This window comes from Hippopotamus amphibius, chromosome 5, assembly GCF_030028045.1.
Source record: "Hippopotamus amphibius kiboko isolate mHipAmp2 chromosome 5, mHipAmp2.hap2, whole genome shotgun sequence".
Taxonomy (NCBI): domain Eukaryota; kingdom Metazoa; phylum Chordata; class Mammalia; order Artiodactyla; family Hippopotamidae; genus Hippopotamus; species Hippopotamus amphibius.
The window spans coordinates 171,705,773-171,725,866 of NC_080190.1; the positions used below are offsets into that span (position 1 = coordinate 171,705,773).

General features: G+C 44.8%; 1 protein-coding gene across 5 annotated transcripts in view; it reads right to left on the bottom strand.

The window, feature by feature from the left end:
* Window positions 1-20,094, bottom strand: part of PTK2 (protein tyrosine kinase 2) — a 235,689-nt gene that overhangs the window by 53,053 nt on the left and 162,542 nt on the right. For 3 of the 5 annotated variants that reach the window (XM_057735053.1, XM_057735051.1, XM_057735049.1), the window contains 6 exons: window positions 11,493-11,549; window positions 9,024-9,121; window positions 7,297-7,381; window positions 2,942-3,042; window positions 1,179-1,294; window positions 199-299 (listed from right to left, as the gene is read on the bottom strand). In XM_057735053.1, coding sequence (XP_057591036.1) covers window positions 199-299; window positions 1,179-1,294; window positions 2,942-3,042; window positions 7,297-7,381; window positions 9,024-9,121; window positions 11,493-11,549 — 558 coding nt within the window. Of the gene's footprint in view, window positions 1-198; window positions 300-1,178; window positions 1,295-2,941; window positions 3,043-7,296; window positions 7,382-9,023; window positions 9,122-10,117; window positions 10,139-11,492; window positions 11,550-20,094 lie in introns of all 5 variants that reach the window. The other 2 variants (XM_057735052.1, XM_057735050.1) reach the window with 1 other exon arrangement.

A 20,094-nucleotide genomic window follows, 5' to 3' on the forward strand; every position in this document is an offset into this window, starting at 1 on the left:
TTGGGTTGCGGGTGGTTTCTTGCCCGGGGATGACCAACTGCTCCAGCACCTTTGCTGAGAAGGCTGTCCTTCCTCCGCGGACCTGACTGTACACCTCTGTCAAAAACTCAGCTGAGCACATGAGAGTGTACCTTTTAAAGAATTAAAAATCATTAAAGATCCTGAGCCTATTTCTTATTTATTGCTCTGATTTCTTACCTTTGTAGTAAGTACTGTCTTCCATATATCGGGATAATCCAAAGTCTCCTAGTTTTACACAATCATTTGAGGACACCAGAACATTCCGAGCAGCAATATCCCTGATAAGGAAGGATTTGGGACAATAAATTTTAACACAAGGGAAAAGCCCCCAGACAGATGTTATATAAAGACATGCAGGTACTTCTGAAAGAGCTCATATACAACACAGAGAGGGGCTTTCCTGTGCACTGAAAAAGATACTTTTACTATATTTTACTTCAAATATCTTCCTTTTGGCAGATATTTATGCATGAACATGGTGACTGGTATTTTGAATGATGGTGAAGAATATCCTCAAATAATGAAACTGCTTATTACTTTTTTTAAAAAAACATTATCAGGTTCTTTCTTCTCACTCATTACTTTTCACACAATCACTCTGCCAGCTGCATTAGCTGACAGCACACACGACTGGCGTGTGTAACCCTACCGTCACTAGCGAGTCTCACTGTAAGTGAGATGACCTTCGAAACACTTATAAACATCTTGCTGACGCTGGGTAACAAAACTCTTAACACGATACTAGCCAGATAAATTGTGAGGGCTCTCATGCGTACTCAAACGAGAGACCCAGATTACGGACAGAAATTCTGCAGAAGGCCAACATACGTCACTCCTGATGCTATGGTGACCTGGGAAGTCCCAGGACAATATCTGTTTTAGGTCCACAGTGCCACGTAGAGGCTGTCAGTAGTATGTGTAGAAGGAAAAATGGACTTGTTTCAAACTCCACGCGAGGAAAATCCCTCAAATACACGTGTTCCCATGACAGGGCACCACACTCGGCTGGGATACACACAGCAGGACATCTAGTGCCATCCGTGTGTGAGAGGAGAGAGGAACAAAGGGTCTCAGCGCACAGTGAGAACCTCTCCCCTACCCCCCCACCCCCCCACCCCTCTCAGAGGCAGCTCACCAGCCTCACGCCTGGGTCTCACCTGTGCACAAATCTTTTGCTCTCTAGATACGCAAGGGCTGTGCTAAGCTGATAGGCATAGAGGATCAGAGATGCTAGATCCAAACTGTATTTCCTTACTTGCAGAAATGACCTCAGCTTTTTGAACAGTGACCAAAAGAAAAAAGAAAAAGAATTAGTGTCAGAGACTAAAAATCAATAGCAGAAGAGCTACATTCAACAATGATAATCATTTCTAAATGCATTTTCATGAGAAAGGTTTCAACTCTACCCTAATAAAAAAAAAAGCATAATGAAACATATCAGCTCAGAAATTATGGCTAATCATTCTTTACTTGAGATCCAATTGCAAAATTGGAATTGTCATGATTATAGACACATTTCTGTAAAATTACAGAAAGATGCTTTCAGGGAATGACTAAAGGCATAGTATAAAATACTGCCAGACAATGAGAGACAAAAAGATCTAGTTACTGTTCAAACAAGCCTCCTCCACACCATGGTCAGTCCACGTCCCCCAGAGTCCCCAAACCCCAGGCAGACCTGAGCACAAGGGGATGAAGAGGAAGGGGAGGCAAGAGGTTCTCCCTCTGCCCCCAGGAAGGTCTGCGTGAAGACGGGCAAAACGGTCATGTGGTGGGTATTTACGCACTAGGCTTACTGGTCCTGACTACCACTATCGTGACTAATCCAGCTAAAGGCTAATATAGCAAAGGTGGCAGATGAATTTAACACTCCAATCCTACAAAATCTCCTACATGAAGGAGAAATATTAACGACTTAAGCCAGAAGAATTAGCAAATTATCCAAAAATAAAAGCAGAAAAATAATGTGAACAAAAAAATATGTAAACAATCCACTTTATTTGCAAAGGTGCGGTAGAGGAAGAAGAGACATTGTAGAGGCCTTAAAATATTTCATTCACTAAACTGTTATCAAAGCTGAAGAAGAAAAACGACAAAAAAAAAAAAAAAAAAAAAAAAGCTGAAGAGGAGAGCAGTGAGAGACACCAGTGCCCTGTCCATGGAAGGCAGGCTGACGCCATCACAAAGAGGAGAATGGACCCAAACCACCCTTTGGTTCCTGGTAACTGAAAACCCCAATTCTCATTAAAAGCAAAACTTGGTGTCCTTCAAAAGAGAAGTAATGTGTATAATGTGTTAGAAGGTGAAACTACCAGATTTCAGCACCACAAAGTCACGTGTGCACATCCGGAAAGTCGCCATGTTTACCCCAAGCAGGGAGGGCCACAGAGCCACCTGGGGACAAGGACAGAGGGCAGGGCCCAGGTCTGCTTGCCCTCCTATGACTCAGCAGGCCTGGGTGGGCCCAGCAACCAGGTGGTGCTAATACAATGACTCTCCGGAGAAAGTCAATAAGGACATCTGCCCACACTCTGTTACGTTTTAAAAAGAAACGGTGACTAACATTAGTTGGTCTGAAACACACTGCAAGGTGAATTCCCAGAAAGGTGAAGCAACTGTTCTGATTTACCTAAACGCACCATTAACTCCACTAACACCACTTCTTTCACTCTCAAATCGCTGGGCTTGTTCTTTAGGCAAGAGCAGCAGAGAGGGAAAAGAACCACTCGGTCACCTGCTGCTTCCAGTCCTGACAGATCTGTCGGGGGTGGGGAGGCACTGCCTTAGGGCTGTCTGACTTCGGGGTTACTTGGGAAGCTAATGATGAAGATGCACACTCATGTTCCCGAGGCTGCGCGTCACACACCTCCCGCGGGCGCGAGCGCGGGTGTGGAGGGAGCGGGCAGGAGGGGGCAGGTACCTCTCCCAGCGTGCACAGCTCCATGATGATCCACACGGGGTTCTCCGTGATGACTCCAATCAGCTTCACGATGTGAGGGTGGTCAAACTGACGCATCGTCACTGGGGAGAAACAGTTGTCCACAGTCATTTCCTTTGAAAAGCTTTCAGTTTCCTGAAGACTAGTGCAATTAAGACTCAAGGCTGGGGCTTCCTAGGTGGCACAGTGGTTAAGAATCTGCCTGCCAGTGCAGGCGACACGGGTTCAATCCCTGCTCCAGGAAGATCCCACGTGCTGCGGAGCAACTAAGCCTGTGCGCCACAACTACTGAGCCTACGCTTTAGAGCCGGTGAGCCACCACTATTGAGCCCATGTACCTGCAACTACTGAAGCCCATGTGCCTAGAGCCCGTGCTCTGCAACAAGAGAAGCCACGGCAATGAGGAGCCCGCACACCACAGCAAAGTAGTAGCCCCCGCTCACTGCAACTAGAGAAAGTCCATGTGCAGCAACGAAGACCCAACACAGCCAATAAACAAATAAATAATTAATTTAAAGAAAAAGAAAAGACTCAAGGCTAATGGGGAATTCCTGGCAGTCCAGTGGTTAGGACTCAGCACTTTCACTGCCAGGGCCCAGGTTCAATCCCTGGTTGGGGAACTAAGATTGTGCAAGCTGTGTGGCGTAGCCAAAAAAACAAAAATAAAAACCCCTTGAGGCTAGAGACGTGGAAACTGGGAATTCAATTCCATTGGTCAGGCCAGCTCACATATGGCCATAAAATGTCACAAAAAAGCACACCATGTGAAGCACAAGATGCCACTGCAGTGAACTCGTGAGCAACCTCACAGGGGGCATACTGTGAGCAAAGGTTTTCTTAACCTCCTCTTCTTTTCCACGAACAAATCTGACCTGGGGCTAACTTTCTAGGATTTTTGCTGGAAATCTGATGAAGTTGGAATTCTGTGATTCATTTTCTAAGCAATACCCTTCATGGTAAAAACTACCCCTGATTGGTAAATTGCTGATGGGGTAGCAGGAGCTTCCCTGAGTGGGGGTGTGGCTGGGTGTCCCCTGCAGGGCCTTGGAGCCCATGCCAACGGGTTTGCGAGGACTTCTACTTTGGACCTGAGTGGCTCCTGAGTCCACCATCAGAGCCTCATCACCTCGCAGTACCTGATCGCTGTTAGGGCTAATAAAAATCCAGTTTCTGGACTGCTATGAGGACTTCCCCACAGGAGAAATACTGGCCTGCTGTTTCCAGTCCTGTACCCCTCTCAAAGAAAGTTTGATGCCAGATATGGCCTGTGGCCATCACGTGAGTTTGACCACCTCACTGAGCCCAAGATGACCAAGAGGGCCCTGCACATATACGCACATACCTATGTGTGGGTATCTATTTTTAAGTGTGTATACATTTCTAATTTCTAATATCAGGGCTAAGGAGGTCACACCTGTGCAGTATACTGACTAGGATTAGAGACGCAGGACAATCTTCACAGAACTACAGAACCTCAAAACTGGAAGTGACTTTACAGGTGACGTAGTGCAGTGGTCCCCCCCAAAGCACCTGCGTTTCATAGACTACTGAAATGAAAAAACATTTTTTTAATTTGGGGGATCAATACAGGGTTGATCTATATGATGCTAAGCAAGGACATCAAAATCACAGCAGGAGCAAGCATCTTTCAGTATCCACTTTAGTAAGGAGCCCAGTGTGGACCACAACTCTGCACTGGCTATGTCTGGAGTAGACCTCTCACTGTCTTCACTCTGGACACCACCAGCTGTCCCTCAGTATCCACAGGTGCGTGGTTCCAGGACCCCGGGGGGGAAACCAAAATCTATGGATGCTCAAGTCCTTCTAAAAAATGGCAGAATATTTGCATGTAACCTACGCATATCCTCTGTACACTTTAATCATCTCTAGATTACCTGTAATACCTAATAAGATGTAAACACTACATAAATAGATGTCAGAGTACACCAAAGTCAAGTTTTGCTTTTTGGAACTTTCTGGAATTTCTGAATATTTTCAATCTGCAGTTGGTTGCAGAACTCGTGGATGCGGAGGACTGTATATCCTACCAATGCACCCGAGGATCACACTGGCTCCTTGCAAAGTCACCTCGCCCTCACTCGAGAAGTCAAACCCCTTAAGGTATTTTCCCCCCTCAATTTTTCCTACTATTCCAAGAATAGGACCCGGTGGTTAAAATAAAACAAACGGGCAAACAACCCCCCTACAAAAACACCGAGTGCAAAATCCAAAATGTATCACTGAATTGCATCTTCTCAATACAGTTTATCACTTAAGTACACTGTGATTCTTTGGATACACATTCAGAAACCTAGTATATTTACTCTTATTTTCAACTGACTTACCACCATTTTTGGTTTTAAGTTACCCTTAACAGAAGTAATTATTAAAAATACTACACAGTGCAGGGCTAAGAGGAGAATCTTGTGGTCACTAGGAAATTCTATCCCTGCTAACCTAAAACCCAACAGGTGTAGTAGTTTGGCTTGTAATTCATTCACCTGGGGCAGGGAACACAGGCCACGGCGGCTGCCTGCTTCCACAAACTAAGTTTCACTGGAACACAGTCTTGCTCTACCCTCTATGTGTTGTCTGTGGCTCTTTCACACTCTAATGGCAGAGCTGAGCAGTTGTGACAGAGGCCATCTGACCTGCAGAGCCTAAGATATTTACTATATGGTCCTTTATAGAAAAAGTTTAATTACCTCTGATCTAGGCCATACTTGCCCTCTTACGCATAGAGCCTGTCAAAGCCCTACAGGATTTTAGGCATACTACATCTATCATGTTTCTCTGAAGTAACAGCCTTTCAAAAAGAAAACAAGGTTAATTTGACCTGACTATGCCTATAAAATGCTAAAACTGATTTCTGTAATGATGATTCCAAAGTCCCACAAAAATCACAATAACTATTCATTAAAAATTTTAGGGACTTCCTAGGTGGCACAGTGGTTAAGAATCCGCCTGCCAATGCAGGGGACACGGGTTCGATCCCTGCTCAGGAAGATCCCACATGCCGCAGAGCAACTAAGCCAGTGTGCCACAACTATTGAGCCCGTGTGCCCAGAGCCTGTGCTCTGCAACAAGAGCAGCCACCGCAATGAGGAGCCCACCCACCACAATGAAGAGTAGCCCCGGCTCGCTGCAACTAGAGAAAGCTCGTGTGCAGCAACAAAGACCCAACACAGCCAATAAACAAACAAAATAAATACATAAAATTTTAGAGAAAGATAAGCAATTATAAAAAAGTGCATTTTCAAAAATATATAATGCACTTTACCACTAAAGGTAAGCAAATAGGCTGTTAGGTAATGATGACTGATAAATATTCTGTGTTTTCTTGGCCTAGACACCCTGAAGAAATAAACTAGTTGAGACAAAAGTCATCACCAGGCCTTGTCTTGTACTTAAGTCAAAGATCCAGGAACAGGATTAGGATTTGCTTTGACTTAACTCATGAAGTTACAATATGATTTACTCCAACATTTATTACTTATTGGACTGTTGGGTGGTAAATGTTTATTGAAATTCAAGGTACGTGTGATGAAGGACACCAAGATTCACTCACACGGCCAGTGGCTACTGGGTGCCTTCAATGACTTAAGCCCTGTGCTGGCTCTGGGTCTGAGTGGTGAGCAGAACAGACACAGTCTTTGTCCCCACTGAGACTTAAAGTCTAGAGGGAGAGAGAGACACTAATAACTTCTAAACAACGTATGTTTTACTATGGATACTTAGGAAGGGAAAGAGCAGGGTCCTGTGCCAAAGCCTCCTAAGAAGAGGCCATTTAAGTATGCGGTCAGGAGGGACAAGCCAAACGGAAGTGGGAAGACAACCCAGCTTGAGGGCAGGTGGGAAAGCCCTGAGGCGTGCACACGGGCAGCACAAGACCCTGGCTCTCCGAGGGCCTGAACTCAGGAGAGAGAACCCGTCACACATGACTCTCCAGGGCAGCCCCTTGGGGTGGGCAGGGTCCCTGCTCCCTCATTCAGCCGCGGGCTCCATCCCGCAGGGGCTGTGTCTGTCCCGCTCACCCCCAACTCCAGGGCCTGCTGGCACCTCTACATCCACCCAGTTCCAGTGTGAAGATGGCTATGGTACAAGGTACCGGAGGATGAAGGGACAGTAAATCAATCTGCCTTTAACACCTCAAACTCAATGGCTGACCTGGAAAACTCTGTAGACACAAGCCTCTACAAATACAGATAATTAAATGCAAGGCAAGATAATAAATGTAGTTGTCTTGTAAAAGTCAGAATGTTATTTTTCTTACTTCTCCTGAGACAGTCTGGATTTCACAGATAGAAAGTCAAATGGAGAGAAATTTCTAAACTTACAGGCTTCTTGAAGGAACTTCTCTCTCACGCTGTCCGAAGTACAGTTTTTACATGTTTTAATTGCAACCGCCAACGCTGGATTCTCCTGTGACGGGGACACAAGCAACAAGAGGGTCTCTGTGTTAATCAGCGGGTGTGCTGAGGAAAGGCTGTCTGTTCTGCAGCCCTGTGGATTCCGCACCAGGCCGACACAGGCTACCACATGGATGAACCTGACAACGTTATGCTCATGGAGAGAAACCAACTGCACAGGTGCACATACTATATGATTTCACTTATGTGAAATGTCCACAACAGGCAGATCCAGAGGAAGAGAAAGCAAATAGGTGATTGTCAAGGGCTGGGGAGAGGGTGGAATGGAAGTAACTGCTAACGGGTACGGGGCAGCTTTTGTCTTTTCTTTCTTTTAAACTGAAGTCTAGTTGACTTACAATATGATATTGGTTTCAGATGTACAACAGTGATTCAAGATTTTTATAGATTATATGCCATGTAGAGTTATCATAAAGAAGGTACCATAAAATACTGACGATACTCCCTGTGCTATACAACACATTCTTGCTGTTTGTTTGTTTCATACACAGCAGTCTGTGCCTCTCAGTCCCATACCCAGCTGCCCTTCCCTCATCCTCCTTCCCCACTCGTAACCACTAGTTTGTTTTCAATGCCTACGAGTCTGTTTCTATTTTGCTATATTGGTTCATTTCTTTTATGTTTTAGAGTCCACATGTAAGTGATAACATAACAGTATTTGTCTTTCTCTGTTTGACTTATTTCACTAAGCCTAATACCCTTCAGGTCCATCCACAGTGTTGCAAACGGTAAAATTTCATCCTTTTTTAGGGCCGAGTAATATTCCATTGTGTACATACACATAGCACAGCTTCTCTATCCATTCATCTGTTGATGGACACTCAGGCTGCTTCCATGTCTTGGCTATGGCAAATAATGCTACTGTGAACACTGTGGTGCATGTATCTTTTCAAATTAGTGTTTTTGTTTTCTTTGGATACATACCCAGGAGTGGAACTGCTGGACCATATGGTAGTTCTATTTTCACTTTTTTGAAGAACCTCCACACTGTTTTCTACAGTGCCTGCCCCAATTTATACTCCCACCATCAGTGTACAAGGCTTCCCTCTTTTTCACATCCTCGCCAAGGTATGGGGTTTCTTTTTGAGGTAAAGAAAATGTTCCAAAATTGACCATGGTGATGGCTGCACAACTCTGTGAATATATACTAAAAAACCACTGAATTGTGCACTTTAACAGTGAATTTTATAGTAGGCAAACTATATCTCAATGAGATGATTATTAAATAAACAATTAAAAAAACTCACTGATCTCTTTTGGAGGGCAATTTGGGGCAAATTAATATTCTTTTCTTGAAAAGGCGGGTGAGTGGGAATACTCGCTAACTGCTATTGACTTTGCATCTGTCTGTCACCTATTTGTCAGTTCTACCCAAGGAACAATCATCTATGGAATCTATTACTGATGACACAGGCTGAATGAAAGATTGGAATGAATAAAAGACAGACCCAGCTCTCAGGAGCTAATTTTGCCAGTTTTCAGTTTCTGAATACACCAAGTGAGGGGACATACATGATAAGCTTTATAAAGGACAACTGCAAATACCCTGAAGAACTAAGGACTCAGGAAGACAAACAGGCAGTTCACACGTAAGCAGTAAAGGCACAGGTTGCTGGCTGGCTGAGGGGACTCACCGGGCTCGTGTAAGCACCTTGGTGCACGTCTCCAAACTGGCCCTCTCCAATGCACCGTCCAAGTTCTATTCTTTCTCTCTGAATCTCGTAGTCCCTGGCTGCAAAACATGATCCACACACCAGAAGATACTTGAGTGAAACATCCCCAATGTAGAAAACACTTGACACATTTCATTTCATCATCAGCCATGAGTAAAAATTTCACTGGTGTCACATCATTCTATGAAAATGCTTTAAGGAGAGTGGAATTCTCTTAAACAGTATTTTTAAAGGAATTTATGTAACTGTTACAGCACCACTTGAATTACCAAAATGATGAGTTTTATACAAGGTAGATTTTTTTCATATTTTTGAATGTTTGATTTAGTTGATTATCTATTTGATAGCTTTTGAAATAATTGCTCCAAGTTTATATATGCTTAATTAAAATGTGCTATTAGTTCTGGTATTAATACATGAGGGCTAAAAAACAGTTATTTAAAGCAATTATTTTACTAGTAACTAAAGTTTGTATACATGGAGGGAACAAAAAATTGTGTCATAAGTAACTTTATGTTTTAAGTTTAAGAGTTTTCCACTTTATTATAATCCTATCTATATTATTCACGGAGCTAAAAGAGTTTAAAGAGGTAGCTTCTAAAAACTAATTTCAAAATCACATGACTTAGAATCAAGGTTGAATGTATCACATAATAAATTATGAGTATTTTATATTTTTGAGAGCATTTGCCTCAAATTAATGTATTAAATTATTATGATTTATACAGAACCAATTATTTAGCAAGCTGTTGAGGCACATGGAAAGAAAATACCCACTAGGAACCTATTTGATGATTCTAATCCGATAAACTACTTGGTATTTTGGTTTCTTCTAATTTGTCAAATTATAAATCATACAGAAAATTTAACCCAAATTTTAGATGGTCATTTTCCTCTTTAAAATCACTTTAGCTAGTAGTTCCATTGATTTAACAGCATGAGTAAACCAATGAAAAAATTTAAAAATAAAAGTTAACTGAAAACTGAAACATCCCATATCATTCCATGGGTTGCAATTGCAAGCAAATGCAGTTATTTTAAAGGAATCCTGTTACCTTCATCTATTCCATAGCTTTCTGTATTGCAATTAAGAGAGAAAAAAATTGAAGACCTTGCTTAGAAATAGCTAACAGCAATCAGGTTAACAACAACAAACTCGGAGAGTACATTTCAGTGTTCACTTTGTTAAATAGTCTGACTACCAACAGGGATCAAAAAAGAGGATCAAACATGAGGAACAACACAAGGAACACCCTCAAGTTAACTCGACGTGATATACAATGCTCTACATTTCTATCCCATCAATCCCTATATAACCCATTTTTGTGGGGTTTGGATAAAAGTTAGCCGTGTTGGACATTTACAACTCAACTATGAATGGTGTCCAAATAGAAATTTGGATGCTCTGCAGGAATGCATAAATGACTAAATGGCTAGCCAAAACTTTAAACCTGAATTTAAACATTTTTCCAAATTACTACTGCAAGTCAAAGTGAACACATTTAAGTTTCAGCTCTTGCCTCTGTTTCAAGTCACTGACCCGGGAGCTCTTGAAAGAAGGTTCAGGGGCCCACCCAGATAATGTGTGCCTGAGAGGGCTGGGCTGTTTCTCTTTATTTTGGTAACTCCCCTCAATGTATACAGTAGATTTATTGAGAACAAATTTTTAAATATTTACACAACAGGGTAAAGCATCTGAAACATTTATTTTACAAATATACAGAGTTCCACGGAAACCAGGACATCATACGCTGAATTATTAGACCTCTGAGGCTGTCAGGTGGGCTCCTAATTGAGCCTCTTTAAGAGGCAGGTTAACTTTTTTTTTTAATGTGAATGAAATTTCAAGGCTGTCTCCAGCTCAAGAGCTGGGACTCCCACACTCTTCTCACCAACAAGCTGCACAGCAGAGCGAAGCAAAGGGTGACACTGCTAGGCTACTGGGGGTCAGTGAAGAGTCATTCTCTCCCCACGCCTCCCACTTGCAGCTGGACGGGCTGGACATGGGACACTCTTGGTAACTGCTTAGTCAAGGGCAATAAAACTTCAAAGGGGAAGTGCAATTCATTAAAAGTGTATATTCAAAGAACTATACAGTCTGTGTATACATATATTAAACTTTAAATACTAATTTCCTACAGAGAGGAAATGCACTAGTGATCAGAGGTTACACTATCACAGAGCCACAACACAAGATTACAAAATCCCATAACTGAACTGACTGATTACAGACACTGGAGTGTCAGGCTTCTGACCTGGCGGTGGCATACACAACACAAAGTTCTAAAGGCTGAGAAGAATATGTCTGTTATGAACTCAACAAGGTCTTAAACGTAGTTCTACAAGGAAATATCAATACCTAAAACGTTTAAACGCGAGATATTTACAAGCTGCAAATCTGAACGCGAACCCAGTCGGGTGTCTACTCACTCGAGGGCATGGTGTAGGTGTCTTCTTCGTCTATAATCTCGGCATAATCATCTGTTTCTGCAGGAAAGGAAACAGATGTGCTGGATGAGGTTGAATACTCAACGCCTGGCCTTTAACACAATTTGAAAAGGCAAAATGATCCGCCTGGACCCCCTACCATGCTGACATATTCTTAAAGCACCATCACTCAATTTTTGCTCACACATGAGTCATTTATGGAAATAGAAGTGACATCATGGTCCAACATGTCATAATACACAGACTTGTTCCTCAGAGAGCAAGCAGACTAACACAGAAAGCCCTTGTGGAAAACAGAGACATGAAACAACTGTGTACATGATTCAAATCCACCAAGCGGTGCTGACTGCAAAGCTCTCCCTCACCTACACCAAACACACGTTTAAACCCACACTGCTGTGTGCTGGCATTCCTCCAGATGAGACCAGGCCTCAGGAACACAGCCTAGACCTCACTCACAGCTAGGCTCCAAGGCACGTCTTGGGTGTCCGTTCTCCTTGAGAAAACGGAAGGCAGGCTGACTTCCGAGGAGAGTCACTGGGCTAACTCACTTCATTTATTCAGTGTGAAAGCAAGCCAGGAATTTCTCTCTTGTAACTTTTCACGCAGATATTTGAATAGTATACATTAATGTCAAAATGGTAAAAGATGTGCCAAAAAGAATAAAATCACAATAGCATATTAATGGGGGGGAACCTCTCATGAAGAAAACACCCACTCACTTGGATACCAATTACGCTGAAAACCCACTCAGGTCTTGTCTGTTCTTCTCTTTCTGGAGAGAGCAAAACCTTTAGTAGCTCTATGCACAAGGGTTTAAGCTACCGGGCCAGGAAAGGAGAGGCAGTACTTCCTGAATTCTCATTTGAAGAGAGATCACTTTCAAAATTCAACGCTAGAGAAACTAAAAGCTAAAAACGATTTCAACTGTTCCATATACTGCTACGATAACAACCGAGATCAAATCTAAGAAGAGTAATTGGAAGAATTCATTCCTTAGTTTGTAATCATCATTAAAAGTGGTTAAAGTAAAAACAAATTCAACTGGCAGAATGTAAAGTCAATACATCGGTTCTCCTTTAGACATGTAGCAAATGTGACCTATCTGTAACTCCTGTGTGACAGGTGGATAATTTACATTACTCTTACATGTTTGTAAATAATACTACCTTCAGGATTAGAGAAGAAAATTGCTTAATCTACCCCGACCCTTACACGCGTACATTCCTACATATCTCCCTCTTGCCCTGTCCTCAGTGAACACCAGGAAGACAGAGTGACGGTTTCTAGGCCCGGAGCCTTGCTTTCGTGTAAGGTGGCTGAGCGAAAACTGTGAAATGAAATTTGGGGACGGGGGTGCTGCTAAGGCAGGGGTAAGGCAAAGGACTCTGGAGAACATGTCGGGGCTAAGGTCCCACGGGTGGACAGCCAGCACCCACTCGGTATGCAGCCTGACGAGCTCCCCTCACGCCCCTCCCCCAGAGCGCATGCAACTAAGGCTCCGTTTCCTGCAACCACAGACCCACCTGTGCTGCCCACGTTCACACACAGCACACACCCTTAGAGGCAGAACATGTCAGCTGACCCCGAGGGGCCGGATTCTGGCAGTAAGGCTGCCCAGCTCTCTTGCCTCTGCCGCCCTTCCCCCAGCCGCCCTGTCACCAGAACTGCTCTGGAACCCTCGACACCCCTGCACCTGGCCCTCAGCTCTAGCAGGAGAAACAGGACTCGTCGCCTGCATGGGCACCGACGCATCCCAAGGCTGTTGGGGTCACTGCCCGCCTGTCCTTCCTTCTCCGTGGGTAATGGCGTCTGCCGCCTGAGTGTCACCTGTTCAGAGACCCCTCCTCACCCCATCACTCTTGATCACGCTGCCTGACGTATACTGCTCAGGGCCCATCACCAGCAACCCTCTGACAGTCCTCTGGTTCCTTGTCAGCTGTCTGCCCCCTCGAGAGCAGAGCCCTGCTGCACGCATCTTGTTAACTGCCGTGTTCTCAGCATCTAAACCAGGGTCGGCTCAGGCGAGGTGCCCAGTAAATACTTCTGAACAGAAAGGAGCAGGAGTGCCCTTCAACAATGCAGGCGGGACCCTGTCTCCCTGAGACCCTGAGGTGAGGAAGCCAGGCCAGGGCAGAGCAGCTCACGCAGGCTGGCCACGCGCCAGGGTAGCTGCTCTACCCCAGAAGCCGCTGCACCTGTCTGTGTTTCAGCGGTGTCCTCATGTGTCAAATAAGAATATGTCCGCCTGGTGGGGTTGTCATGAGGATTAAGGAGATGCGTGTAAAGTTGCGGTGTGGCCCTGCACATGACAGGTGACCAAGAAGTGGGAACCCCTTGTTTCCCTGCTTCTGAGGCCTCTCTGGAAGGAGCCTTCCTGGTGAGACTGCCTGGTGAGGCTTCCAGGACTGCCTCTTTCAATAAAACCCTCAGCAGAGATGCCAAGCTGGGGACTGGCTCTCAAGGAGGAAGAATCTATCAGGTTAACACGCAACACTGACTCGGGAAACGCCAAGCCGCATATACATCCATCAATTCACGCCATCACGAGAAAGAGCCTGCAGTTTTTTTCTTTTGGTGCTATGTGAATTCTACAAAAAAACTTTGGAATTATCCAGACTCCCTGGGTGTTACTCGTGATGACACGCAGGTGTGGCTAAGGGCATGGTGGCATCATGTGAACAGAGAACCTGTGCTGCTGTGCCCTTCTCGAGCTGGTTCTTACGCAGAGGGCCAACACTGCTGAAGGCATGTGGACCTGCACAGGTGTCACCGTAACCTTCTACACAGGGCTCTTCAGTGGGAATACCTGGCAGAGTTCTCTAAGAATTCTTGATACTGATTTGGTTCTATTTTCTATTTTTCTTTGCTGGATTTTAGCATTATGGGAGAGTATGACACTGATATAAGAGGTACTTTTATATATGCAAGGGCCCCTGAAAAACTGAAGTCCTCCCTGAAATTGCCTGGCCCCCCAAATAATGGCCTAATAGAAGGAAGATGTGGAGGAACAGGAACCAGGTTCTAAGATCTAGGCAGAGGTAAAGAAAAGCAGCTCTGCATCCTCCCCTTGACCACGGCGATAACAAACGGCGCGCTCCCCACGTGCCAGACGCCGCCAGGAACCACCACACACGTGGCCACTTGGCTCTCAGAAAAGTCGTGCATGGCGGCACTGTCAGGCACCCCGTTCCCCACGCAGGAGGCTGAGCACCCAGAGGCGTCTAGGCGTCTCACGGTCCCAAGCCACGGGAGCCGCACTCCGGGCTCCCTTCTTTATCTCCCACAATGTTTCTGGGGCTTTCATTTGTGAGGCCGGACACATGATGCTTTGAAACCTCGCAGTGTTCCCCTAAGGATGTTCTGGGACTTCACCCTCTACATGGGCAGAGTTTTGCTCCTGAGATGCTTCAGGAACGCTTATCTGGGCCTGTGCACTTGGGAGACAATTTTAGGACCATGACAAACATTTCAAAGTAAACATTTTGAAAAATGGATGGAGACCCGTGAAACCTTGAATAACAGTGTAATTTGAAAGGTTTGGTAACATTATGTGGTAAAATAAAGATGAGGGGAAGACATGTTAAAAGGACAGAAACAGACAGCTCAGAAATGAGGAGAGAAGAGAAAAAAGTTCTTTTAAAACAAGGTAAAAGAGACCTAGTAAAGTCACTGTTGAAACGATCAGCACACAAGCGTGTCGTGCTCTGTCATGTAAAGAGCCTGAAGCCTCTGCAGTCACCTGAAGGGGTCAGTTTGGAGTCAGGGAGGGACAGGGCAGTGGAGACTTGGCTGTAAATAAAAGGAACTACACCAGAGCCTGCAGGCCCACAAAGCTCTCAGGTGCCCACAACCACTCTCTTCCTCACGTGGGGAAGAGGGGCTGGCGGCTCGATTCTGCCTCCACCTCCTCCAACCTGCTGGTGCCAGGCCTGACACCGCAGTTCTGACCATGAGCTCTGGCTGGCACCCTGCTGCCCTCAGGGGGCCTGACGAGTCACCACCCCCAGAGCAACACATGCACAGCGACTGGATTACTCAGCATTCACAGCTTCTCACCCAGCCTGCACATGTGAGCCTGCCGCCGGCCCTGGAAGCGGGGCGGGGGGGCAGGGGGAAGCCAGGAAGGGCCCACTTTGCTGTGACCTGCACCAGGGCCAGCAAACTTTTTCTGCAAAAGGTCAGACAATACATATTTTAGACTTCACTGGTCACAGTCTCCCCTGCAACCACTTAACTCTGCTGTCCAGATTGCAGGGGTGAGCAGACACGTCATGAGTGCACACGTGACTACATTCCAATAAAACTTCACTGATGGACACAGAAATCTGAATGTCACATAGGTTTGATGCCACAGATACAATTCTCGGATTTCTCCCCCCCCCAACCATTAAAAAATGTAATAATCATTCTTAGCTCAAGGAGCAGTATGAAGACAGGGGTGAGCCGTATTTGGCCCACGGACCTTAGCTGGTGGATCTCTGACTTAGTGATTAAACCCTTACAGCTCAGCTTACTCACCTGTAAAATGGGGATAATACTTACCCTGATTCATAGTATTGGGAAATTCAAATGTGGGGAAAAAGCACAATGCTTTCTTTAGATAAACAGTGTGGTAATAACCACTTGTTTACACACATTTGTTTACATTTTTATGCTTCCACAGTAACCCTCACAACCACCACCGAGGCCTTTTACAGACAAAGACTCCAGAGGCGAAGTGCTTTGCTCAAGGTCACCCACTGGCCAGCTGGTGACAGGATGGGGCAAGGCTGGAGTCTGGGACCTGACCGCTCACCCAGCAGCTCTGGACTGGTCAGTCTCTCAACCCTCTGGTCACCAGTTTCCTCACCCGCACGACAGTGAGGACAACACCCAATCGTGTTCTGCATCCCTGCCGGGCGCCTCGGGAGTCACACTAGTAAAGGGCACGCACACGGGGCCCTCCACGTGCAGGAGCTGCCAGCTAGCTACTACCAAGGAGTCAGCTTGGAACTGAAGCCCAGAGCTTCTGGCTGCAAGTCCCAGGAGGCAGAGGCACCTTCCAAGTCACGGTTACTTCAGACCTTTCACTGCAAGCACTTTGCTCAGGATGTTCAAGTCATCAACCAGACACACACACGAGCACAGATGGAATCTGCTGTGAAAGTATCCTTTCATTTAATGGTTGAGGAAAAATGCAACCCCCCTTAATTTTAGTTTATAAATCTTACTCATTTACATAAAAGAATACAAATCTTCATGCAGGCAGTACACAAAGGAAATGGAAAACAAGACACTACATGGGACTTTTAAATTTCTAGTTTATGACGTGATATCCTCAGCTGCCTGGAAACTCATTATCACTCCTGCTGATAGTCTGCTAATTATTTTAGTCTGCGTGACTCTTAACAATCACTTTTCCTTCTTTCCTTCCCACTACCTCCCTCCCAAACTAAAAATTACTATGTACATATGTGGGAAAGAGCGTATGAATCTCTCCCATTTACTGCTGAATGATACCAATTTTGACAATTTTTCTTCACCTCTAAAGTTTTAATAATGAAACCTCTAAAATTTGCTATGAACATATACAACTTGAATTTACCACTGAGAGGTGGTAAAGAAACTGACAGTCATCCTTCCCATGTCAAAGCCCTAAACAATTCTGAAGAGCTCACTGGCTCACACCATCATTTTCTCATACATGTTTTGTTGGATCGAAGTCACATTTTGCCTTTCATTAAATACTGAATGATATTTATATCCATAAGTAATTAGCTCATATATTAGTAACACAAATGTGAAAATAAATATTACCGTCCCCACTAATTTCATCTGCAGATCCGGGTGGCATGCAAAGAAAGGGGGAGGAGGGGAGAGGGGAGGGGGGCGGGGGAGAGAGGGGCAGGGGAGAGAGGGGCGGGGAGAGAGGGGCGGGGAGAGAGGGAAAACACTATTAAAATGACAAGCAAATCAAAGTGTAAGGAAAACACAAAAATTACCGACGTCCCCCCCCAGTCTAATTCAAAGATAAAAGAGACTGTAGGAGTAAGCACGTTGACTTGGCGTACAAGCATCAACACGAGTTTTAAGCGGTCCCCACATTACCCCAAGTGAATAGCAGTTTCAGTGCGTTTCCGCAACATTAAGCAAAACTAATTTGATTGCCTCTCACGCTTTAATGTTAAAAATGACTCTACTTTCCTCAAAAGGAATTTGTATCCTCTTGGGTATGAAAACGATGGGTCATTCATGTGTACCCTACACAATAAGCAGGGAACAGACCTCAGCGTGCCTCCTCCAGGGAGCCCCCGGGATTCCAGCTCCACAGAAGCTGTAAGTATAGCACCTAAGGCTCTGCTGACGAGCTTCCATTTACATTTATACAGTGTTTGCAGAAATTACTGTTCCAATTGTTACAAATAATCTTCCTTTTCCTAGAAAACTCTCCTGGTGGCCTGGCTGCCTCTACTCTGCAGCCTCCCTGAATATCTGCCCCTGGGGTCACCCGGACCACCTCCTTCATCAGTCGCATGCCATGTGAGGAAATCCACGAGGCAAAAGCACCTGCCGGCCCCTCTGGTAAAACACTAAGATCCCACAAGGGAAACCAGGAAGCGACTTCTTGACCTGTCATGCATTTAAAAACCAGCAAACAGGTAAACAAAGAGTCACTGTGAACCCTGGCCCACAGTACCACTGCCAGGCAGCGGACAGCACTACACTGACCCCCAATACACACACACCCGCTTAGGACAATCTACAAGCATCTGGTTAGGCTGCTGCCTGGGGCAATGCGGTTAATAAGAGTCTGTGCAAAGATGAGTGCAGTACCCGCAGAAGGAGGTTCGTGGGAACAGAAGACCAAAGGGAGAAAGCGCCTAGCTTTCTTAACTTTATGTTGGCAGTGACTGACTCCTTTATAAAGAGGCAGGGGGAGGAAAGAGAAAAACAGAAACATATTATTTTAATACAAGAGAAAACTTACATTACATTTTAAGGCATATCTATAAAAACAAATACAAAATTGCAATGCTTTTATGTGACTACTGACACACTTGATTTCTTAATATAATTGACTTGAGTTTTAAAAAACATATTAATATTTTAAAATGCAATTTTCCCTCTTAGGAAAGATTAGCACTAGATACAGAAACTTTTAGCAAAACACAGAGTCGGCCAGCTCCACAAAGCCAGCCAAGTAAAGGCACAGATACCTTTACAAATAACAAAACTGAAACAAAATGAAGTAAGATAAACAACAAAGACCAATAAATAATTCAAGATTCTTGTGAACATCCAACATTCAACCACAAAGAAAAAGTTGCAGAAAACTAGCAGACTTGATTTGTGAAAGAGCTTTATGAGCAATTTCCCCCAAATCATCAGCAAACACAGACCTTAAGTGTACACCTTAAATAAACGGCCTTAACATAAAAAACTGGCGAAAAGGATACCTGAATACACAGGTTGCAAAGCCCCCCACCTACCAGCATCCTTTATTCAATCATTCTCATTCACGTACTGAAAACTCAGTTGAAAGTCAACTCTCTCTATAAGAGGTACCTGCTAGATGAACAAGCACCCAGGACAGCAGAACAGAGAAGAAACAACTGCACTTCAGTAAGGGCAACAGCGGACAAGTCAAAGTGGAGTCAAAACAAGGGAGGTACAACCCTTTAAAATGCAGCGGTGACACACCATGTGACAGCTGGCATGCACAATTTAACTGCAGATCCAGCAAGAAAGGTAAGGACTCCAGGTGCGGGTGCAGGGCGCGCAGGGGTCAGGATGAAGACCGCAACTCACGGCCATCAGTTAGGAGTGGCAATGAGAAGAACTGAGACAGACGACTCGGTCACGTTTCCACAGGGTGTGCCGCTATCCCAACAGTGTGCACTGTTCCATCTTCCTCCCTCAGCACACAACGTCCTGTGTGATGACTCCGGCGGGCAGCTCCCTGCGTTTTATCAGCTAAGAAAGTGAGAGGAGAGGGCCCTGTGCCAGGTGGGATGGAAGTCTGGATGGGGCGAGGGCAACACCACAGGGGACACTGAGGTGAAATAAGAACACGAACGGCGGGCGAGACAAGAGCGTTCCAGCAGCATCAGATTCTCTGGGTTTGGTAATGACACTGTGACTGCCTACGAGGATGTCCTTGGTCTTAGGAAACACACGCTGAAACACTGGTAAGTGAAGGGGCACACCATGCCTGCAACTTGCTTTCAAACGTTTCAAAAGAAAAAAAAAAAAGGAAGACATACAAATGGCCAACAGGCACATGAAAAGGTGCTCAATATTGCTAATTACTAGAGAAATGCAAATCAAAACTACAATGAGGTATGCTACCTCACACTGGCCAGAAAGACCATCACCAGAAAGTCTATAAAGAATAAATAGTGGAGAGGGTGTGGAGAAAAAGGAACCCTCCTATACTGTTGGTGGGAATGTAAACTGGTGTAGCCACTAAGGAAAATAGTATGGAGGTTCCTTAAAAAAATAAAATATTTTTATTACCATATGATCCAGGAATCCCACTCCTGGGCATATACCTGGAGAAAACTCTAATGCAAGAAGATACATGCACCCCCAATGTTCACAG